Below are 25268 nucleotides of genomic sequence, written 5' to 3' on the forward strand. Positions count from 1 at the left end.
CAACTGAAAGTTTCCATGAACCATGACTTAAGCAAATAGATCCTCTGCCCAGGTGTCCAACTCAGTTGGGTGTCCAACTGAGGTTTTAAACATTTTGCTTCCCATGAAGCAAATCTCAATATAAACTCCAATACTTCTCTGGGGTTAAAGTAATGGCTTAGCAGTGTTAACTGCTCTTAACTCAAACTGGCAGACTTAAGAAGCATAATACAGCAGTTAAGAGCAGATGAAGGAGGCAAACTGCGTTCAAATTCAACTTTACTCTCTCTCTCTCTCTCTCTCTCTCTCTCTCTCTCTCTCTATATATATATATATATATATATATATATATATATATATGCAATTCAACTCTATGCCATAGCTTTTGCCAAGTCTAAATTACCTCAAGAATTCCAAAAGTAAGCATATAAATAACACTTAACACGAGTTCTAGGAAATCCAGTGCTCTCTTCTGATCTTCTTAGACACAAAGCAGGTGCGCATGGGCACATGCACGCACAAACAAGCAAACATTTATACACATACAGTAAAAACACACATTTTTAAAATGTGATCAGTGCCCATTTGATTCCCATATTTGAGATTAAAGCAGTAGGTTTGCCACTTAATGGAAAAGGCACAACTAAGTGTTTCTGCTATTGCCTACTTTAAAAGGAAAAAAACAAACAAAAACATCTCATTTTACCAGAAAGGGTGACACATGTCTGTAATCCCAGGTTCCAAGAGACTCTTAATTTGATTAAGAGAGTTCTAGGCCATCTTTAGCTAGACAATAAATTCAAGGACATTCTGAACTATACAATGGAAGAATCTGTCTTACACACACACACACACACACACACACACACACACACACACACACACACACACACACACACACACACACAAAACCAGTAATTTCAAAACCCATTTAAAGTAGTGACAAAGCCCGAAAACAAAAACAAACACTGGCAGCAATCTCTATGAAACACTACATAAAAACAAAGTAACTGGATAGCAAAATCAATCACAGAAAACAACAAGCTCAACTGTTCTAGTATTACAATGAGCCCCTGAATATATAAGCATATAAGGGGAAAAGAACTACAAGATATACATAATAACATGAGGGAAAAGCAAACAATTGGCAATTCCCCCCAGGGGACCATATCTATCAGCAAGCACTGAGAGTGGCCAATATGAAACCAAGTTCTGCCTCATACAATCAAGACAATTCCCTACAGAAGCACAGTACTCTGACCCACATTCTCTAAAGACCCTTGCCCCTAGGGGACATCTCCCGTTTACTGACAAACACTGACCTATGAAACCAACAGGTAAAAAATGCAAAAATGACACAGCCAGGAAGTGGCAGGACACACCTTTAATCCCAGCAAGCAGGGTGGCAGAAGCAGATCTCTCTGAGCTCAAGGCCAGCCTAGTCTACAAATATGGATGGATGGATGGATGGATGGATGGATGGATGGATGGATGGATGGATGGATGGATGGATGAGGGATATTACTATATGTAATATATAGTTGTGTGTGTGTGTGTGCGCGTGCGCGCACCCACAATATTATATTCCATTCTGTTCTGTTAGAGAATACTGACTAATACAAAAAGGACTAGGAATATAACAATGATGAAGTACCTACCTCTCATAGATGAAATCATAAATTCAATCATTAATACATGTTTTTAAATCACTGAACAAAAATTAAAACAATATTCCCAGCTGATCAAAATGGCAAAGACATACAACCCTAGCACTCAAGAAAACAAGTCAGAAGGATCATCCTGAGTTGGAAGCTGGCCCAGGTCATACAGCAAAATCCAACACAAGAAAAGACAAGACAAGAAAACAAAAGAGAGCAAACACCAACCATATATGCCAAAAGAATCCACCATTAAGACTTCAGAAATAGTCGGGCGTTGGTGGCACACGCCTTTAATCCCAGCACTCGGGAGGCAGAGGCAGGCGGATCTCTGTGAGTTCGAGGCCAGCCTGGTCTACAAAGTGATTTCCAGGACAGCCTCCAAAGCTACAGAGAAACCCTGTCTCGAAAAAATTTACAAAACATGGGGGGGGGGGGTTCAAATACTCCAAACTACTCCAAACACTGAACAGATATGAGAATATATTCTATAATACATCATGAAACTGGGATAGATCTAAAAATTTAAATTTTAAAATTAGATTTTTTTTCTTTCTCTTTTAACTTTCTCCTTGTTGCTATGAAAGACATTAGTGGTCAAAATTTGAACATTAAGCCAGGTGTGGTGGTGTACATTTTTAAACCCAACACTTGGGTTTAAAAGCTATGCAGGCCAGACAGGGTCACACAGTGAGATTGTCTTTAAAAATAAATTAGAGGCAGCAAGTTGGTACAATCAAGCCTAAACACTGCAGTCTACCTCTAGGACCCATATGGTAGTTAGAGAGAAACTCAAATAAGCTGGCCTCTGACCTCCACATGGAGTGTGTCCTGCATGTGCCCCCTCAAACACCACTATACCCCCAAAAAATCTAATAAATGTTTACATTTTCAGAGTATTACACATTAGAATCTGTAACAATAGTTATTTTTGATAATGGTACTGTAATCATATTTAAAATGTCCTTGTATTGCCAACTACATAGGAAAGTACTAAGGTGTACTTAGTGGTTCAGAAAATAGTTTACATAGAATTTCAGAGTACATGACCCAGACATGGACAAGAACCTTGTATCCCAAACACTCCTATGGCTGAAGCAGGTGGATCTCCTCAAGTTTGAGCACAGTTTCTCAAATGTAAAGAAAAGAGAAGAAAAGCAAACAGTCTGGGGGTTAAAAAGAGACAGAAAAGAACAAGAGAAGTTAAAACAGCAACTGGGACTGACGACACAAATTTATAATTATTGCAACACTCAAAATTAAGCAGGAGAATCTAAAATTGAGATAAACCTACGCTACATAGCACATACACACCAAATATTTATAAAATAGACTTCACACAGAAATATGTCATCCCGATGGGAGAGGGCACACATCAGACAACCAGAAACACATCTTGGTTAATAACATCACAGATCAAATGGACCTCACATTCTACTAAGTAGTCCATGGAACTTTCTTGAAAGTATTGTAAGAGGGCATAAAGTGACAATAAACATAGGAAACTGAAATTACTTCTTATAATCTATTTTAATAAAATGGAGTAAAGCTAGAAATCAGAAACAAAACAAAACAAAACCATACAAACTCATGGAGCATAAATGACACACTACTGAATGGATCCTTGAAGAAATCAAGAAGAAAAAAATTTTTTAATTCCAAGAAGCAAATTAAAATGAAAACACAGCATATCAAATATCAAAACCTACTAGATACAATAAAAGTAGTCCTAAGAAGCCACGGCCATAAGTGTTACATGAAACAGTAAGAGCTCAAATAAGTAACATCAGATGTACCATAGGACCTTAGAAAAACCAAGCAACAAATCAACAGACAAAGAGAGAATTAACCAGAGTCAAGGTTGACTCCTTTCCCTGAAATAATGAGGACCCATGTAAAAGTGCCTAAAATCCCAGTACTGGGGAGAGACAGAAAGGAGAATCCTTAGGATTTACTGGTCAGTCTGTCTAGTCAAACATGTGAACTCAAAGTTTACTAAGAGACGCCGAATCCAAAAAGAGGGGGGGGGGGAGAGAGAAGATAGGAAAAAACTGAGGAAGATATCCGACATCAACTTATGGTTTCTAAGGTAGGGAGGGGAGGGAGGGGAGAGAGAGAGGGGAGGGAGGAGAGAGAGGAAGGGGAGGGAGGGAGGGAGAGAGGAAGGGGAGGGAGGGAGAGAGGGAGAGAGGAAGGGGAGGGAGGGAGGGAGAGAGGAAGGGGAGGGAGGGAGGGAGGGAGGGAGGGAGGGAGGGAGGGAGGGAGGGGGAGAGAACTAATCTGGTAAGAAATTAATGAGATAAAAATAAAAACTGCAATACAAAGATTCAATGACATAATTGATCCTTAAAAAGAAAACTAGCAAACCCTTAGCCAAACTACCCAAAAGACAGAAATAGATGACCCAAATTTACAAGACAAAATGGAACATATTATAATATCAATGGAATTCATAAAAATCATTACGATATACCTTAAAAATTTACACTCCAGGGCTGGGGAGATGACTGAGTCGGTAAGTGCCTGCTGCATGATTATGAGAACCTGAGTTTGGATCCCCAGCACCCACGTAATAGTCAGGCATGGAGGTGTACATCTGTAACCACAGCACTGGTGGATTGGAGACAGACCCTGGAGTTTACTGGCCAGTCAGACTAACAGAAATAGAAGAGCTCCAGATTCAGTGAGAGCCTGTCTCAAAAACTAAGGTGGAGAACAGTCAAGAAAGGTACCTCTACAAACATAAGCACACATATGCATGTAAATCTATATGCCCAGGAGTGAGCACACACACACACGCACACACACACAAACCTTACATGCAAATAATACATGTAATACTAAAATAGAAAGCCAAAAAGTGGAGTATTTTTGGATATATGACCTAGTAAGACATAAAGTCCTAATATAAGCAGTGAGATTAGTGCAGTAATTTAAATAACTCCTAAATAAAGAAGGCCAAACCTGGGAAAATTCACTGCTAAATTCCACCAAATTCTTAAGAAGTAAGAACATCGCTACTTATCAAAATATTCCATAAAACAGAAAAGGAAGGCACGCTACAAAATTCTTTACACAGCCAGTCCAATCCAAGTATCAAAGGAGACTACAATGCAGGTATCAAACGATGGAAGCACAAGGAGGAGAGTGGTGGCCAGTAGGGAGTGGTTGGGAGGTCATGCACAAGACAATGGAAAAAGATACAAACTTCTCCACAAATATCTGCAGACTGAAACAAAGCAAAAAGATCGCTCCCCATGATCAAGCTGGCCTCACTCCAGAGATACAGGGAATGGCTTAACATACACAAATTAATAAATGTAATAGATTACCTAAAATGCTGCAAGGACAAAAATCACATGAGCACCACAGTAGATGCAGAAAAGGCTTCTGACAACACCCAACTGTACCTTCATGATAAAAGCCTAGAATAGGACATTATCTCAATGTAAAAAAGATAATATACGGGGCTGGAGAGATGGCTCAGAGGTTAAGAGCAGTGACTGCTCTTCCAGAGGTCTTGAGTTCAATTCCCAGCAACGACATGGTGGCTGACAACCATCTACAATTCAATCTGGTGTATAAGTAATAAATAAATAAATAAATATTAAAAAAAAAAAGATAATATACGATAAGCCTATAGACAAAGTCATATTAAATGGGGAAACCTCAAAGCTTTTCCACTAAAATCAGATAGTACTTAAAGGCTTAGCTAGAGTGATAAGACTATAAAGAAAAGAAAACGTCAGGAGAGAAACACAAAAAGGGAAAAGAAAAAAAAATCAAAGTATCTTTATTTGATGATGGTATGACTCTATACATAAAGCCCTAAAGAAACATGCTGAAAACATGTAGCTCTGATAAATACTGTCATCAGGCCAGGCGTTGGTGGCTCATGCAGGAGGCAGAGGCAGGCGGATCTCTGTGAGTTCGAGGCCAGCCTGGTCTACAGAGCGAGTTCCAGGACAGCCTCCAAAACAATACAGAGAAACCCTGTCTCAAAAAAACAAAAAAAGAAAGAAACAAAATTAACAAACAAAATTTGGTTGGCCTTGCTATTTAACATATGAAAAAAATCAGGTAAACAACTGGGAAGGTAGCTCATTTGTAAAATGTTGTCACACAAGCAAGAAGACCTGAGTCCCATTTCACAAAGCCACCACATGAAAAAAGAGGTGCTTTAGGATTTACACTGAAGGCTGACCTCTGGAGCCGACACATACTTACGTAGGTACATATGTACGTACACACACACACACACACACACACACACACACACACACACACACACACACACACGGACTGTGTGGATGAATAAATTCATCAAAGTGAGAAGGTCATGCTATGGAGGAATCCAGGAGTAGAGAGGACGTAAGTTGAAGATAGATATTGCATACATACAAGAATTGCCAACAGCCAGACGGTACTGGCGCGCGCCTTTAATACCAGCACTTGGGAGGCAGAGGCAGGCGGATCTCTGTGAGTTCCAGGCCGGGCTGGACCAACAACCTCTAAAACAATACAAAGAAACCGTCTCGTAAAACCGGAAAAAAAAAAAAGAATTGCCAACACGTTAAAAAGGGGAGGAGTATTTTTAAAAGAACACTACTAGATTTTATGACTATGTCTCATCGTAAGTTATATTAGTTATATTACAGGTCATAGTAACAAAGCCAGCATAGTAGTAGCAAAACAAACATGTCAATCAATTAAGAGTGGAAGACCCTGATAAAAACCCACCTAATTTTTGGCAGCAATGCCAAAAATATATATATTCAAGGATAGATTAGCATCTTCAACAAATGCTGCTAAGAAAACTGGATATCCACATGAAGACAAAACTAGACCGTTACCTCTTACCTATATAAAAATCAACTCCAAATGTGTGGAAGGCCTTAAGCTAGAACCTAAAACTAGAAAACCGTTGTTAGAAAGAGAAAATAGACTCAAGCATAGCGAATTCCAACACTGGGGAGGGATAGCTAGCCTGGGGTGCATGGGCCATTGCCTCCAGGCATGGTCGGACTACTCTTGGGACGGTCCAGTACTATTCTTCGAGGCATCCAGGTACACCCCGGTGTTATAGACCAGGATAGTGAGGGGGAGATTAAAATAATGACATCAGTGGGCAGTGGGGTTGTTGCCATCCCTGCAGGAGAACGGATTGCTCAGTTACTCCTTCTCCCTACAGCTCCTTGTGAGGCTAGAAAAATTGAAGAGAAAAGGGGCAACCAAGGTTTTGGAAGTATCGGCCCAGCACAATTGGAAGCAGGTCATTTGGTTCCTTCCATGTCCCCTTGGAATGCCCCTATACCGTAATAATTTGTCTACTATGAAGAGACATTGAAACAAACCCTCCCAGTCCTTGGGATGGGTCAGATGGAAGGACTTAATTACAGGAAAATGGCAGCCACCCACCCCCCTATTAGCTAGGGTCCGAGGGGATGTTTGTGTTTTCCCTCCAGGAAGTGAGAAGCCCATTTGGGTCCCCGAACGGTGCATCAGGCATGTCGACCCCAATACTACTCCGGATACTAGGAATGCTCACCATGATAAAGATGATCCAACCATTACTGAACACTCAGGTAAGGGAAATATGGGCGTTGGTGAGTATTCCCCCCCATGTTGATGCCAGTTAGTCATTCCAGCTCCCTGTTCATCAAATTTTATAACACCAATAATACATTGGGAGCGGCTGCCGCCAATGAGATTAAAAAGTCAGAAACTAGACATTCTGAGTTTCCCCCTCCTAAGCCTGATACCAGGGTCAGAAAGTAGGGGAATCCAAGAGATTACCAGCGGCATACGCCTTTAATACCAGCGGCATACGCCTTTAGTCCCAACACGCCCTTATGAGGGAACATCCTGGGTTGAAAGTTGGATTGAAAATGGGTGAATAGCCGGGCGTTGGCAGCACACGCCTTTAATCCCAGTACTCGGGAGACACAGGCAGGCAGATCTCTTGAGTTCAAGGCCAGCCTGGTTTACAGAGCAAGTTCCAAGACAGCCTCCAAATAATACAGAGAAAAAAAAAAATTGGTAACAAGCTGGGCGGTGGTGGCACACGCCTTTAATCCCAGCACTTGGGGAGACAGAGGCAGGCGTATCTCTGTGAGTTCGAGGCCAGGCTGGACTGACAGCCTCAAACAATACAGAGAAACCCTGACTTAAAAAAAAATGGGAAAAAAAATTTGTAACAGTAAACAGGTACTGGTATTAAGTAAAGAAAAAGAAAAAGACAAAGGTATATGGAATGAAAAATTGTTGTTTACATTTAAATTCTATTTTGTGAGTCATCTCTAAAAACTTTTGGCCAAAAGCTTGGCCTCTCCACCTAGCATCTACAGTTACAAGGAGTAGGTACGGCTGTACCCCATGACTGTAGCTCAAATGGAGGAATGATAAAGAACATACAGGACTTTTTAACCCTTTTAGTTCAAGGATTGGCTGGAGTTGTTCTTTTACATAGATTTCAATTAAGGAAGCTTCATTGCAACAAACTAATCATGACCTAGGGAAAAAGGATGACTGAAAGATATATGTATGTTCTGAATGTATGGTGTGGCCACACCAGTATGTATGAAATGTGATTGTGAATGCATGAGTGTGAACTGCTTATATGATTAAAAGGATACTTAAATCCCTTCAAAAATAGTTAAGAAGCTACCTAGATTGCTTTAAATATAGACAAAAGGAACATCCAGCCAGTCTGTTAATGCTTTTACAGAAAAATTTAAGATGCAAATGAGGCCTTGTCAGCTAGTGAGAGCTCTACAGGTTAGATTGGGAAAGACTGCTCACAGACTTCAAATAATTTTCAAAAGTTATTTGGACACAGTATAGTTTACAATCTTTGAGTGATTTTCAGAAGTTTTTGGGAAATATTTAATGGATATGTCCTTTTTAATGGTCATCTACAAATAATCTAAATTTATCTAGATAGTTAACCAAGGAGAGTAGACAAATCCTTCTACTATTATGGTCCAGCTTCAACAGTTCAAAAAAAAATTTTTTTAGAAAATAAAAAAGGGGGAATAATGTCCCCAGTTCCCACATGACTCATCAAATAATACACTCCTCATTTAAAAATTTTATAATGTGAATGCCAATGAGCTTCAGACAGATTCTGGCATGATGGAACTTGAGCAACTATTGCTCAGGTCAAATGGAGACATCCATGCACTAAACAGTGGAGAAGACCCTAATTTGGGGTCGAGGGCATGTTTGTGTTTTCTTGTAGGAAAAGAATAAAAGCTTCAGCATGGAGCAGAGAAAAACTGGACCTGAGACCATGGGAGCCTACCTAAGCCAGTTTGAGTGAGATCTCCTAAATCAGTGTTCCTGACCCTTGCTGTCATCGAATCTAGAGCCCAAGAAAGAAAGAAAACAGTCGGTTCGAGATTTCCAGTTTCTCAACAGACCTGCTGCATCAACCTTCCAGACCCATGAGTTTTCATTGTGAAGCCAACAGAAAAAAAAAAGGACCCATTTAAAACATTTGGACATTGGTATGGACTGTGATGAGGGGCAAAAGCCTCTTTTAAGTAATTGAACAGGACATGGTCACTTGAAATATCAGACTTGATGGTTCCTGTTTCTGGAATCACGACTAGGCCAGTGTATTTTTCTAGAGAGATGCAACTTGTCCTAATGCGACAAAAAGGAGACTTTGACTCAAGTCGCATAATCAGCTGACGTTAAATCAACAAACTGCATCACCACAGGAACAAATTGGTGCTCTGTGGATAGTGCAACAAGCCTATTGTTCATATTTTTTATAATGCTACATGTGTAACATCAATGATTGTACCTAATGTATCTGTGCAAGTGCACTTTCTAAATGCTTTCCTGAGCAGATCTTGGAACAATTGTAAACCTCATCAAATTGTAAATGTAAATCACATGCGGGTTACCCTTGTAACAGAATGTAAATCACGTGTGGATTACCCTTGTAACAGATGAAGGCTGGTAGAATGTTATGGCCCAGATCTGGTGATGGGTACGGTGATGGAGAGGCGCTATGTCAATGGGGGTCCTGGAAATGGTGGCAGTGGCGGTAGGCATTCTGGCTTTATGCCGAGCTCAAACGTGCCTTGTTCCAGAGGCAAGAGATCCGTAACCAAGTATTGCTTAGCCTAGCCCATGGCAATCCCGATAGCCATGAAGGTTGGTTACAGATGATTTAAAGTTGGGGTGCTCTGATGACGGGCCACCTGTGGGGAAGACCCCTCCCGCCTAAGACAGGGGTTCAAGGTCCCCCAAGGACGGGAAAGGGAGGGTGACCCTACTTGACCTAAGCCAGGAGTGCCTCATTTAAAAATAAAAAGGGGTGAATTGTGGGAACACCAGACCTTGAGCAGAGACCCACTTCCCCTTCTGCCTGGGAGTAGGCAGCTGTAAGACAATGTTTACTAAAAACATGTTTACTAAAAACAATACAATGCCTGGGGGCATTAAGTTCCTGGAAAAGGCCTGCCCACAGAAGCCACCCTGACCTCGACCTTGTCCAAAGACTAACCACCTCTTCTGCCACGCCCAGATCAGTTTCTGGGGTCAGAGAGCAGAACCAGCCAGGGTAGAGGGGAGAGCAGAAGCTTCTCTGGTGGGAGCCTTTCTTAGGAAGTTTTCTTGAACCTTTTTGGGGCCTGCTTAAAGTTTTCTTTACATCGTTGAACGAGTCTCTGTGTTGTCAATCCCCGACACCCTCCGCACGTTCTCAGACACAGGCCGCGCAGCAGACGCGACACATAGCTACATTTTCAGAATTTGGGAGGAGGAAGCAAAAAGATCAGAAATTTGAGGTTAGTCTTGTTTCAATAATCTAGAAAAGTAAAGTACCCAAGTGTTGTCTCCTTTTAAGTTGTTGCTGCTTTGTAAGCCACAGCTGTCTGAATCAGCAACTATCAGCAGGGTTAGGCAGCAAGAATCAAAGGCTGAGGGAATTCTGTTCCCTCAAGCACAGATTCTCTCAAAGCTACCAAGGGGAATTTATCTAAATCTCTATCCCTCTGAAGAACTCAAGATTCCAAGACTGAGATGGAATTCTGCTCCTCAGAGAGGCTGAAGAGTAGTTCACCTCCAGAAACCTTCCTTTTCCTCACCCCTCCTTAAAAGCCCTTTTTCACCTGGCTCCTCCCTACCACTTCCTGTCAGTCACTTGCTGACCACGGGTAAATTTTATTTATTCAAACATATTTTTGCGTCATTAAACAAAGGTTCCAGAGCATAAACAAAAGTAACACATCTTAAAATATTCTACAACACCCAAGTATAAACCGCTTGTGAAAGCTACATGCAGTGAAATGCATTCACCTTTACATTCCTGTGTCTGACACACACATTCATGGATACTCAAGTCTCTTACACACAATGCTGTAGCAATTATATATAATCCACAGATATCATCACATAATGATTTCAATATTTGATGGGGGATGTCCTTCTGTATATATGTTTCTCTTATTGGCGGATGAATAAAACACTATCTGGCCAATGAGGCAGGAAGATAGGCGGGACTAGGATTGGGAGAAATCTAAGAAAGGTAGGAAGAGAAAACTGGCAAAAGACAGTAGCCATGTAGTCGAGAAATGAGAAGATCCAGACATTCTCCAGTAAGCCAAGACCACGTACAAATACATAGATGAGTAGAAATGGGTTAATAATTAAGACAGAGCTACCCAGTAAGAAGTCCTAGTCACTGACAATCAGTTTTATATTTAATATAAGTCTCGGTGTACTTATTTGATGCTGAGAAGGGTGGCGGGACCTGGCAGAACAAGAAAACATTCGCAACATCAATAACAGCTAATAAATACAACAAGGTCTATTGTGGAGATATTTTATGATATAACAAAGTTTGCCTGAAGATCAGAGTGCAAAGCTAGCCACACTAGTTAGCCACAGAAGCCAGGCAGTGATGGCACACACCTTTAATCCTAGAAGTCACACTAGTTAGCCACAGAGCAGGTAGAACTAAAACGGGTACACACATTTAATCCCAGCACTCGGGAGACAGAGGCAGACAGAGCTAGTGCAAGCTCACCCTGAGCTACACAAAATCGATCCAGTCTTAAAGAGAAACAGAGCTCACACAAAGGTCATTTCAGCACTTGGGATCCCACACCTTAATCCCAGCACTAGAGAGGAATATAAGGTGGGGGGAGACAGAAGCTCAGTGCAGTCTGAGATTTGGTAAAGACAGATGCAGGCTAGAGATGCAATTTGAGGACAGGATCACCCTTTCTGTTTGACCATTGGTAGAGGTGAGAACTCTCCAGTGACTGGCCGCTTTGCTTCTCTAATCTTCAACAACCCCAGTATCTGACTTTGAGTTTGTATTATTAAGGACAATTAGAATTTGTGCTACAGTCCGTAAATGTTCAATTTAGGTACCATTTTTTCTCTCTAATATTTATCTGTGATTGCTGTTAGTAGCCCAAGCTAGTCTGGAAACCTCCTAATTTACTCTTTGCATATTGGAATTACAGCTGTGTATCACCACGCCAAGCCCAGACATATACATCTAAAAGAAAATAGCCAGGTACAGGGTAATGCAGGTCAGTAATTCAAACTATTAAGGAGGATGAGGCAAGATAATGACAGATGAGTGACAGCTCTTAAAATAAATAGGTGTAAAGGACAATGAAAAACCTGTAATACTCCCATCAATTCAACTATGTTATTACTTAACATCATACCATTATTTTAAAAGTCCTACTCCAAGGCAAGTAATTTTAACTTGTGTAATACATTTAATAACAAACCTCATCTAATAATAAAACATAGAAATATGGGCTAAGGATGCAGCTCAGTGTTAAGAGTGCTTATTTTGCATGCCAGAGGCCTTAGGTTCAACTATCAGCACCAGTGGGAGAAAAATAAAATAGAATTAAACTTGATGACCAAAAAAATACTAAGTTATATCTTTTAATATGCTAAAAGTAAAATCCAAATATTGTTTAAACTCTAAAATCTGAAGCTGAACAAATTTAATTAAATACAATTTTTTAAAACTAGAATTCCACAAAAATTTATAAAGATTTGGTAAAATACAGAATCACATTCATTTGCAGAAGATAAAAGACAAGCTCAACGACAGAACTGCATTACATTAGTAACTGTCCTTCAAAACATGAAAAGCATACATGCAAATCAGGATGACCATACAATGGTCATTTGTAAAACAATGCTCATGAAATACCACAACTTAAAAGACCAATAATGATAACACTTCCTTTTTCACTGTAATAAGGCCTACCTACCTACATAAACTTCAGGTTGTGGTTTCAAAAGCATAAATAAAATTATGTCATCACTTATTAAAACCCTAATCAAACCAATTTGTATTCTTTCAATCAACAATCCAAGCAATAAACATAATCCTACAGACACTTTTATCACAAAACTACCTCATAAGACAAACACATGCAATTCCTGGCTACCATAGACCTCCAATATTTATACATATAACCCTAATTATACAAAACTAAATCACATTTATTATTTTGCTCACACTATACAAGCAATCTCAAAACTAAATATTTGAAATTGTTTGTATTTAACTTCAAAAAAAGGTACATAACACAAGCTGAAGTCAACAATTGCTAAAATAACTACAGCATTTCCCAAAGAGATATAAAATGCTATATAAAACCGGGCATTGGTGGCACACCTTTAATCCCAGCACTTGGGAGGCAGAGGCAGGTGGATCTCTGTGAGTTTGAGACCAGTCTGGTCTACAAGAGCTAGTTCCAGGACAGCCTCCAAAGCAATACAGAGAAACCCTGTCTCGAAAAACTTTCAAAAATAAGTAAATAAATAAATAAATGTTATTATGACCTCATTTTCAAGCATTATATAAAATCCGCAGACATACTTTTAAAATTAGTTCATATCAACTCTACAAAAACATTCTTTCTCCATTTAAGATACCATCTTTTACCTTATGTTCAGTAAGGTAAAGAGGGGTTATCCCTTTACTATACTGCCAATATATTCTTAAAAGAACCACAAATCAGGGGCCCGAGAGATGGCTCAGTGGTTGAGAGGACTGGCTGCCCTTCCAAAAGACCTGGGTTCAATTCTCAGCGCCCACATGGCAACTCTCAACTGTCTGTAATTCCAGTTGCAGGGGATCTGACACCCTCACACAGACATACATGCAGACAAACCACCAATGTACATAAAAAAGAACCACCAATCAAGTATGAATAGCTGTGTCATATTTGCTTTTAATTAATTAAAAATTAATCAGCATTTAAAAAAGTAAAAATTTAAGCAGAAAACAGGTAAATCAGAACAAAGGTTAGTATTTAGCAAGATTTAGTATTTTGATTAAAAAGGCAAAATAATCACAAACAAATGATATATTTGGCTGCTAGAAAAAATAAAACATTAGCATCAATAAAAAAAGCCAGGAATATTTAGAATTCAAAGTTGTTCTATTATAAAAGACAAAAGCTGATGAGAAAATTACTTACATGTGGAATAATCTGTTAGTGATACATAGCAACAAACTATCATTGCTCAAGTCACCTCAAGATTTTGTAAGATGACCTGTTAACACATGCAAAAAAATCACTCTCATGCTGTCAATGAAGCTGTATTTAATTTTCAGTTACAATGGTCAAAACCATATTTACAAATATGGCATTATTTTAAACCTAGTCTTTGATTTAATATTCTATTAGCCAAAATTTTTCTAAATTTCAATGCTTCCATTTAGCTGTAAAAAACAATTTTACCTAAAAAGATTTTTTAAATTTTATAAAGTGTGCTACATAATTAGCAACAGCAAATTCACTTACTTTTTTCTCTTTCTCATGATGTTTATCCTGAGAGTGAGAGGAAGAATCACTTAAACTTTGATCATATGACCTATTAGATCCCCGTTTGCTCTTTTTCTAAAAAAGAAAACATATACATATGTGTATATGTATATAAAAATCCACTTTTTATTAGGCTTCATCTATTTTCAATGTGAAATGTTTAAATATCAAGTTTTTTTAAAAAATCAGTTATTGCAATTTATATAACAGAGTTTAAACATCTACTACATTTCAAAGAAAAAAACTAACCCTATATTTAACATCAATGCCATATTTTTGTATATTTATTAAGATTTGTGAAAAGAAGCCAGGCATAGAGGCACACATCTTTAATTCCAGCACTCGGGAGGTAGAAGCAGGCAGATCTCTGTGAGTTCAAGGTTAGCATAGCCTACATAGAGAGAAGACATCCAAAAACATAGAAACCCTGCCCAAGTGTTAAAACATTACTATTTTCAAATAAGCTACTATATTTTCAAAGTCGACAAAAAAGAAAAAAAAAAGCAGAACAGAAAAGCTTTAACCAAAAGATAACATATTAAAGACTGCCACTGGGGATAGTGGCACACACCTAAAATCCCCAGCACTTGGGACACTGGGGAAAAATAGATTACAAGATTGAAAGAATAGCAAAGTAAATATTTAAAAGAGATACTTTATACCAATAGTAAAGCACTAAGTATTTACTTTCAATACATACTGAGTAAAACAGTTCTTATCTCTACAGGTCATTTTTTAAAAATTAAGACAAATATCAGTATTAGATCCATGCACTTTTAAAAGCATTAATAAAGCATTACATATGTCTGTTTAAAATGTAGCACTGCATAAAAGAGTGTGAAGGTAAAAGTCATTTGGGTGCTTACAAGTTGGCTACACTGTAGCTAATTAGTTTTAAACAGATTTTTCAAGTGACTGTAAAATAATTTCAAATTCTATACAAGTTATTAACCAGATGAATCTTCACAACGAACAAATAATACTATTTGTACACATGTCAAAATTCTTTTTGTTATTTTTTGAGATAAGGTCCCATGTAGCCCAGGTTAGCCCTTAAACATATATAGCAGGAAGATGACTTTGAAAACTTTATTCTACCACCTCCCAAAAGAACCGGGTGGGCTTATAAACATGCCACCACACCCAGCTTCAAACTTTTCAATTAAAGTCCAAACTTCTTACAAATAGTTCATTTCTATCGGTCATTAAGATAAATCAGTCTTTAACAGATATACACTTTAGATATAGTCGTGCATCATCTGATGAGAAACACCGTAACAATGTGCTGTATTAGGTGACTTCATTAGTAGAGGCCTGAAGGATGGTTAATAATAAATATTATTTATAAGAGGGAGGGAGGGACAAGCAGACCTATTTAGCAGGTAAACATAATTAAAAATAAGGCACTTAACAACAAAGAAAAAAACATTGTAAGTGTATGAATCTACATATTTAAGAACTGAGAAACAGATATTCAGGGGTATTAAAAATACTTATTTTTCAAAGGAAAATGAACATAAGCACATAAAACCCAGAGTTTCTATGGGCTAGAAACATGGATCAAGAGTTAAGAGCATTTGTTGTTCTTTCAGAAAACCCAAGATCAATTCCCAGCATCCACAGGGGGGCCCACAACCATCCTTAACTCCCAATTCCAGAAGATATGAAGCCCTCTTCTGACCTCTGTGGGCACCAGGCACACATTGTGGTGTATATACACACATGCAAGCAAACACTTGTGCACATAAAATTTAAAGAACTTTAAAAACAAAAAAACCAAAGGCTTCAAAAAGTTTCTAACTCAATCATCCATGTTAAGTGTTTGACCACAAAGTCTGACTACATCTCCCAACCTTCCAAGATGGGTCTTTAACCAAGGTATAAAATAGCCTCATTTGTTTTACTATTTCCTAAATAAATAAAAACAAAGTTATCTGTAACAAGTAAGATGGATAACAGTGATGTAACAGGAAGAGGGAGCAAGTAACAAAAAAATCCAAAGTGATTACTAACAGGAAATCAAAGCAACTAAAACAATAAAGAGTTCTTTAAAAGCTACTTTTTCCACTAAATGATATTTGCTATCAAATAGTATATACTCTGATCTAGAATATTTTGGCAAAGCAAAAATTTTTAATTACTAGCTTTTCCATTTTCAGTAAAGAACAGGTTAACAAATTTAATTAGTATTCAGTAAAAATCAAGGAAACACTGCTATGTTCTTGTTTTGTGCCCTTTTTATGATGGCGTCAAAGTCAACTACTTTTTAGTACTAAATTGAAAACTGCTCACCAGCTTACTAAAGTGGTATTTACAGTAGCCACAGTACTGAACGTTGTCTGCACCATTCCCCTCTTCTTCGCAAAGCAGCCCAGCAAACTGAGCACTGCAAACAAAAGCCAAGGACATCAATAAACCTCAAGCCATGATACATTTAAGCAAAGAAAAATAACTTTTCAGCATTTGTAAGACAAGATAAAGGGAGAACAGTAATATAGAGGCAAGAAGTCTAGCTGGGTTAGGAAAGCACCTGCTTATTTTCAGTATGCGCCTCCTAGTCGTGCTGGAGCCCACCTTGCATGCTCACAACAGGGGACAGAAAAGCTCTATAGTAGTTGTGGCCAAGGTCATTTCACCTCCACTTGCAATTTATCATTCTTTAATACTATGATCATAGTTACGGCAAACTCTTCATCTCTATCATGAATAAAGATATATCAAGGTTTTATGTCACCAAACAGTGATTAAGTTGCTTTATAAGTTGCATTCAATGACACAGGCCTGTAATCCCAAGTGCTCAGGAGGTTGATAGAGTTGAGAGACCACAAAAAACACAACAATGTTTCATTAAGATAATTATAACTTCAAAAAATAAAACAATATTGGAAAAAAACAAATACAAGTGATGAAAAAAGTGGAGAGAAATGAATTCCTTTTCTCTCATAATTAGTACTTCTTACTTGCAGAGTGGTAACAAGTACACAGATGTAAACAATGCAGTTTCTTTTTGTGGGATAGTACTGGGGTGTCTCACATGCTAGGCAAGCACACTACTACTCAATTACATCCCTATCCCTGTTTATTTGTTATTATCTTTATTCATGTATTCATCGGCAGGTACACCCTTGAACTGCAGTGTGTGCCCAACTTGGGAGAGTTGGCTGTTTCTTCCACTATGTGGAACTCAGACTTTAAACTCAGGTCATCAAGCTTGGCAGCAAGCAGCTTTATTTGCTGAACTATCTTGCCAGCTCTTACTTTTGTATTTTAGAAACAGAGTCCCATAATGGGGAAACCCACAGAATCAGTTAACCTGAGCTAGTGAGAGATCACTGACAAAGGTCTAACAAATGGGGAATCTGCCTAATACCAAACTAGAGTCCCATAATATAGGTCACAACAATAGTGCGACAGGGACAATATATGAGGCCACTGGCAGTGGGTCCAAGATCTAACTCTAATCCACAAACTGACTCAGTGGAGCCCATTCTATATGGAGAGATATTGTGCCCAGCCTAGACACAGGAGTGTGGGGTGGAGAGAAGCCTTGGTCCTGCCTCAACCAGATAATGGGATAGATTTAGAAGACTCCCTAAAGGAGGCCTTACCCTCTCCATGGAGTAGATGGGAGGACGGGGGAGTGGAAGGAGTGGGAAGAAAGAAGGGAGGGGGAAATGGGATTGGAATGTTTAAAAAAAAAAAAAAAGTAATAGGTCTCTCTCATGAGGTTTTCCAAAACGGTTTTAAACTTACTATATATAGCTCATTCAGGTCTTGAATTTGTAACATTTTCCTGCCTCCACCAGAGTAGCAGGTATTACATGCTTGTACCACCAGGCTTGGCTCACATATCAACTTAAAAGGAAACATTCTCTGCAATGCGTACATGCTTCAAAAATCATAGCACAATGAGCAGATCAACACAGATTGTTTTTTGATCAAAAAAAAAAAAAAAGGAGCTGGGGGTATATCTGGACAGCAGAGTGCTTTTATAACATATTCAAGGTGTGTTACAGTTAGGAGGGAAAAAGGCTTCCCCAGTGGAAGTTTTATAGCTTTGAAGGCAACAGTATCCTGGTACTAGGGAGCCAAGGAATATCACAAAGTCACACCATGCAACAAACTTCACACAAAACATTTATTGGGAGGGAGAAACCCAGGATGGTGCCTGTCTGTGCTGGGCTGAGAAGCAGCAGAAGATAGGGTTTATGTAAGGCTTCTTGTGGGGACAGAGAATCCAGGGTAGAGATAAGTAGGTTTTCAAATCTTGAGCGTTTTATTCTGTTGGACAGAGCTTGGCCACCTAGAACTGAATGGGTAGGGTCCAGGTGGTGGGAGGGAGGTCATCAGGGGCCACCCATATGTAAGGGACTTACACAAGGTACTGTGTTTGATCTTCAGCACCAACAAAAAAACCTATTCCAGCAGGATGCACTGTTACAATATATGGGTAGGCAGATACTTGATTTCATGGTGTTACATAATGTATTTACCAATTCTATTTATGTACAATGATGGAAACATACTTACCAGGTTACGTGGAAAGCCTGTCGACATCCATGTTTATTACATGTCATGCAAGCACCAGTGGCTGCTTTGCTTTCTCTTCCTTGTTCATCACATATATAGCAAGTCTTGGAATAAAGGGACAAAAACAAAAATGAAACAAAAATCACAGACATGCTTTACATGAATCTGTACTTTACAGTTATCTTCAGAAATTAATATCAAATTTACTATCTAATCTCCTTTCCTAAAGAATGTTAAGTTCACAAAGGCATTGCTTTCATTAGTATTTTCACTGGACTCAAAACCCCTGCCAGACAAGAGGCCTCTTCACTGGCACTGACATCAAGAGGCAGAATACAACCGTCCATATCCTACAGGACAAAACTTGTGAGTCATTTTTAAGATACTTCAACTATCTATATTACCAATTGCGCCCCAATAACATAATACGCTGCAGTAGGAAGGAAGCATTAGCTTAGTAAATCAGAAATTCTTCTTTAAATCAACTCCAGCAACTTTAACTGACAATTTTTTCACTTCCCATGTAAAATTAGACTTTGCCAGCTCAAAATCATGGGTAGTCATGTGACAGAAACTTAATTACAGAAATAAGATGAGCAGTATATAGGTCAATAAAATTTAACAGGCAACTAGAAATTGGTTATACAAAGAACAATGTACAACTACTGTAATGCCCATAAAGGGATTTATTTTAAGAAACAGGGGTCAGGAGTGGTATAACACATATCCATAATCCTCTATACTCAATAGGCTTGAGGTAAAAAGAACCACAACTTCAAAGCCAACCTAGATTACATTGCAAGGTCCAGGCTATGAGTCTGATAAGACTCTGTTCAAAAAAGTTGCCAGTGTTGGCTTACACTTTCAATCCCAGTACTTGGGAGTTCAAAGCAGGTAGATCTCTATGAGTTCAAGGCCAGTCTGGTCTACAGAGAAAATTCTAGACAACCAGGGCTACAAAGAAACCCTGTCTTGAAAAACCAATAACAAGTCTAGTGGCTCTTCTTGAGAGGACAGTTATTTATTTGTCACAGGATTTGGAGTTCATGAATAAAGCCATTGTATCAAAATATCATCACATTAACACTGAAGAAAGCCATCCAGCTGAGATTTAGTAATGAAAATTAAAAAGAAGTATAGGAGCAATAGCTCAACTTGAACAGCAACTGCCACCCAAGCATGAGAACGTCAGTTCAAGCCCCAAAACCCAGCAAGCCAGCATGACTAGCCTACACAGCAAGCTCCAGATTAATAAGAGACCCTGCCTAAAATGCAAGGTGTATGGCACCAGAGAAATAAACCTGAGGTTGACAACAACTGGCTTCTATACACTTGTACACACTTTTTTTGTTTTGTTTTCTGGTTTTTTGTTTTGTTTTGTTTTGTTCCATTTTGTTTTTTTCCTGAGGCAGGGTTTTTCCGTGTAGCTCTGGCTAGCCCAGAACTCACTCTGTACACCAGGCTGGCCTTGAACTCAGAGATCCGCCTACCTCTGCCTCCTGAGTGTTAGTATTAAAGGCGTGTGCCCAATACCACCAGGGTACACACATATTTTTAAAAAGGTGTAACCACAATTACCTAACAGTACAGGCATTTCAAAAATACAACAGTAAGAGGATGGAAGGACAACTCAGCATAGTTAAGAAGACTGGCTGCTAGGTAATCTATTGAACCTTGGGCAGCAGATCAGTACCCATCCCGAGTATACACACGGATTTTGGACTCCCATCCAACAATGTGAGGGGCACTCTCACCCTGAACTCTTGGGGGGAGGGTCTAGGCCCTGCCCTATATGAAATGACAGACTATGGACACCCCCATAGAGGGCCTCACCCTCCCTGGGGAAATGAGGGGATAATGGGGGGGGGGGTTCGGGGGAGGGCACGGGTGGAGGGGAGGGAAAGGGAGAGGGCCCTGGAACTGACTTGTGAAGCAACCTTGTCTCTTATCTAAATTTAAACTGAAAAATAAAAAAAATAAAAAAAGAAGAAGAAAACTGGCTGCTCTTCTAGAGGACTGACCATCAATGTCCAGCTGTCCATTAACTCCTGTCTCAGGGGATCCAAAACCTTCTCTGGCATCAGTAGGTACTACGCACACATGTGATACACAGACATGCATGTATCTAAAACACCCTTATATATAAAATAATGAAATAACTTTAAAAATTACAATAGCAAGCCAATTGTGGTCTATACCTTAAGATCAGGAGTTTAAGACCAGCCTAGACCACATGAAACTTTGTCTTCCAGGCAGCTATGACACACCTTTAATCCCAGCAACTTGGGAGGGAAAGGTAGGTGAATTCTCTGAGTTTGAGTCCAGTCTGATCTAAAGAGTGAGTTCCAGGACAAACAGGATAGACTTTTCCTGAGGACAAGATTTCTCTTAGGTAGATAGATCTCTGAATTCCAGGACCAGCCTGGTCTACTTATTGAGTTCCAGCACAGACAGGAACAGAGTCTCAGTGTATTCCTGGCTGTGCTGGGACTCTGTTTCAAAAAACAATGAAAAGACACAGTATAGTCCTCAACCTGAACACACAAGTTATCTTTAGAGGAAACATAATCCTGCCAGACAGTGAAGGCAATCAGAGCAACAATAATATCCCAGGTTCACCTAAAATCTGGACTAAACGACTCTTGAACGCCTTTCCCCAAAATATACACAGCAATAAAGAGGCACGCTCATTTCTAGGAGATAAATAATATGCACTGGAGTCTAGGATAAACCATTGCTGCAGACACCTAAACCTATATATTGTTCTTGGTTTAACAGGATACTCCAATGGGGGCCCAGAGACTGCTCAATAAGCCACAGAACTATTTTCTGACCATAGAACCCAACAGAATTTTTCTGCTGAATAACAGGCCTGCTTTATTATTATTATCTTAATGAACAGACTTTTGTGTAGATGTATCTATGAGAGCATGTGCATATGCATGTGAAACCAGTTGACTCTGGATATCTTCCTCTATTATTCTCCATCTTATTTTTTGAGAAAGTTTCTCACCTGGACCTCACCAATTTGGCTAGACTGGCTGGCCAACAAACCCCAGGGAACTATCTTCCTGTCTCTGCCTTCCCAGTACTGGGATCACATGTTACCATGTCCCAGTTTTTGTTTGTTTGGTTTTTGGTTTTTCCAGACAGGGTTTCTTTGTGGCTTTGGAGCCTGTCCTGGCACTTGCTCTTGAAGACCAGCCTGGTCTCGTACTCACAGACATACACCTGTCTCTGACTCCTGATTGCTGGGGTTAAAGGCATGGCACCACCACCCAGTTCATGTTTGGGTTTTTTGTTGTTGTTGTTTTGTTTTGTTTTTTGTTTTTTCAAGACAAGAGTTTCTCGCATGCCTTTAATCCCAGCACTCGGGAGGCAGAGGCAGGCAGATCTCTGAGTTCGAGACCAGCCTGATCTACAGAGCTAGTTCCAGGACAGCTTCCAAAACAATACAGAGAAACCTTATCTCCAAAAACCAAAAAAGAAAAAAAGTAGCTGCACTGGTCAAAAGTATAACTTACTGCCAGCCAGGAGTGGCGACACATGCCTTTATCCCATCGAAGGGAGGTGGGGGGGGGGGGAGACTGTGGAAGCCAGGTATGAGAGAGAGCTTGCTGCTAGGAGCCACAGCTGAAGAGCAATGGCTATGACCTGGTAAGACTAGCACCTCATCAAACACACCAAGTTCATGTAGGACATGATCAGGAGGTAGGTGGTGTTGCATCCAAGTAGTTTGCCACAGAGCTGCTCGGGGTTTCCAAGGACAAGAGGGTATTCAAGTTCCTCCAGAAGAGAGTAAACACCCACATTCATACAAGAGTCAGCTGGAGGAACTGAGCAATATACTGTCAGTCTTAAGGAGAGCTCCCCCTCAAAGACTGAGCCTGCTCCACTAACTCCCTCCCCTCAATAAGTCTTTATACCACCCAAAACAAATAAATAAAATAAGCTCTTTATATTTTTCAGGAAGCTTATAAATAGTAGGTTTTTGTATGGCTTTTTCCAGTATCCTTAATTATCCCCTTCTGCATCTCCTTCTTTGACCTGCCCTCCCTGCTCCCCACCCCATTTAAATCTACATCCTCCTTATTCTCATTTCCCCTTTCATAATACACCCCTTTCAACTGTTGGTCAGGGAGGTCCCAGAAACCCCCAAAGCAATACAGACTCTTGTCACTGCTCTTAGATACCAACCAGAACTTAATAGTAAGACCCTACTGTTAAAGACACCACATAATTTGGTCACAGGATATGGAGAAAACAAGATGGTACCATCTTGATAACTTACTCCCTACTGGCTAGTTTTCATAGTCCCAAAAGGTAACATGTAGGCTTCTGGGGGAGAAAAGCCATCCTCAGTCTTGTCTTACCTAGCTGAGAACCCTGTGTGAGCTGCAACAACCAGCCTGACAAGGCAAACCAGTATACTAGTGGTATGAACAGTGAGTGGAATGGAAACAACCAACTGCTTTCCGCCTAGACTTACGGTCTGTTCAACAGGAGGAAACTCATGCCTGGTACTGCAAATCTGGCCAGGAATCCAAAGCTAAGAATGTATATGCCCTAGTCTATCACTATTTTATTTTGCTAATATATTTCTGTATCTATAGATTAGACCAGCTCTCAATCCCCATTAGAGAAGCTTCTTTCTGCAGTGGATGGTGTCTAACAATTTGTCAAAGTGCAACAAGTACCTGTGGACTCTCACCTCCAAATGGGAGGTTTCATATCCCCTGTCCCCCACCCCCACACAAAAGGATCAGGGAACAGGAGAAAAGAAGGGTTAATAAGATTGTAAGACTCAGAAGTCTTCATACTCCTGAAAAACAGTGTCTTCTGGGAATGAAATGCTATTGCAATTACAAACTCACAGCAGCTGTAGAAACCTACATAAGGCCTGCTAAGATCAAGCCAGTCATCATTCCAGCATGGATCAACAAAGGGCTCACAGAGTACACACCTGGCTGAGGAGCTATTAGCACTTGATGGCTGCTAAGGGAGGGAAGAGTTAAAGTCTTTCTCAGGGATGTAGCTCTGGGTTGCTTGACCACGCTCCTGAAGACAGCTTCACTGCCATGTGCATTTGAATAGCATTAATTTTGAACTGCGGTGATTTAAAAGATGACATGAAATTGGGGAGAGATAGTGGGGTTGGGAGGGGTTGGAGAAGGGAATGTGGGGGGGGTATATATAATCAAACCACTGACTTTATGTGCAATTCTCATAATTTTGACTATGTGAAATTCTCAAATAAAATATACATTATATAAACTGGATTTGGTGACGCACACCTTTAATCCCAGCACTCAGGAGGTAGGAGCAGACAGATCTTTGAGTCCAAGGCCAGTCTGATCTACATACTGGGTTCCAGAACAGCCAGAGTTACAAAGTGAGACCATGTCTCAAAAAAACAATAAATAAATAAATAAAATTAGATGATTGCTAGGTATACACTGCTACTAATCTGACACTGGTCCTACTGCTGGTTTAAAAAAAAAAAACTCACCATTCCAATTTCAAACCTATATGAGCCCATAAAATTTGCTTTAAAATGCCTGGATTTCTTTTCTTTTTCTTTCTTTTTTTTTTTTTTTTCCAGTTTCTTCGGACAGGGTTTCTCTGTGTATCTCCAGAGCCTGTCCTAGATTTTCTCTGTAGACTAGGCTGGCCTTGAACTCACAAAGATCCACCTGCCTCTGCCTCCCCAGTGCTGGGATTAAAGGTATGCTTACCACCTAGATGTGTTGATTTCTATCTGGCATCTCAATCAACTTATAATCCACTGATTAGAAATATAGATACATTACATTTTTTCTTTTAAAATACAAACTACTTATATAAGCCAATCTGTCTTCAAACTACACTACTCTTCAATTTTTATAACCTTTCTGAAACTGTATCTTCTATTGCATCTTCACTATTTTCCTTGATTCCAAATTATTATTAAGTTAACTTGTATACATATTACTGTGTCATGGAAAATATGCTAATCCAGAAGCATTGGAACCAGCCGTGGATGAAATTCTCTGCTTCAGGATAGATGGAAGAGTCTAAGTTAACTGGTATTGTCACGAGTCCTCCAAGAGAACCTATCAACATACCAAAATTAGTGACCCTCACCCTGACTAATTTTGTCATTAAAAAAGAGTTAGTCTAAGACTCATGTGCATATTATGGCACAAAAGAAACTAACTTCTGACAACCTTTTTATATGTGTGGTATAGAACTGTGGTTTGTTTTTTGTTTTTGTTTGTTTGCTTGTTTGTTTGTT

The 25268-nt window shown here is 39.5% G+C and overlaps 1 protein-coding gene across 16 annotated transcripts in view; it reads right to left on the bottom strand.

Moving 5' to 3' along the window:
• Positions 1–25268, bottom strand: part of Mllt10 (MLLT10 histone lysine methyltransferase DOT1L cofactor) — a 141147-nt gene that overhangs the window by 73761 nt on the left and 42118 nt on the right. For 15 of the 16 annotated variants that reach the window (XM_040755427.1, XM_040755431.1, XM_040755429.1 and 12 more), the window contains 3 exons: positions 18995–19098; positions 16757–16850; positions 14444–14539 (listed from right to left, as the gene is read on the bottom strand). In XM_040755427.1, the coding sequence (XP_040611361.1) occupies positions 14444–14539; positions 16757–16850; positions 18995–19098 (294 nt within the window). The remainder of the gene's footprint in view (positions 1–14443; positions 14540–16756; positions 16851–18994; positions 19099–25268) is intronic. The other variant, XM_040755430.1, reaches the window with a different exon arrangement.

The sequence above is a fragment of the Mesocricetus auratus genome, unplaced genomic scaffold (assembly GCF_017639785.1).
Source record: "Mesocricetus auratus isolate SY011 unplaced genomic scaffold, BCM_Maur_2.0 Super-Scaffold_100013, whole genome shotgun sequence".
Taxonomy (NCBI): domain Eukaryota; kingdom Metazoa; phylum Chordata; class Mammalia; order Rodentia; family Cricetidae; genus Mesocricetus; species Mesocricetus auratus.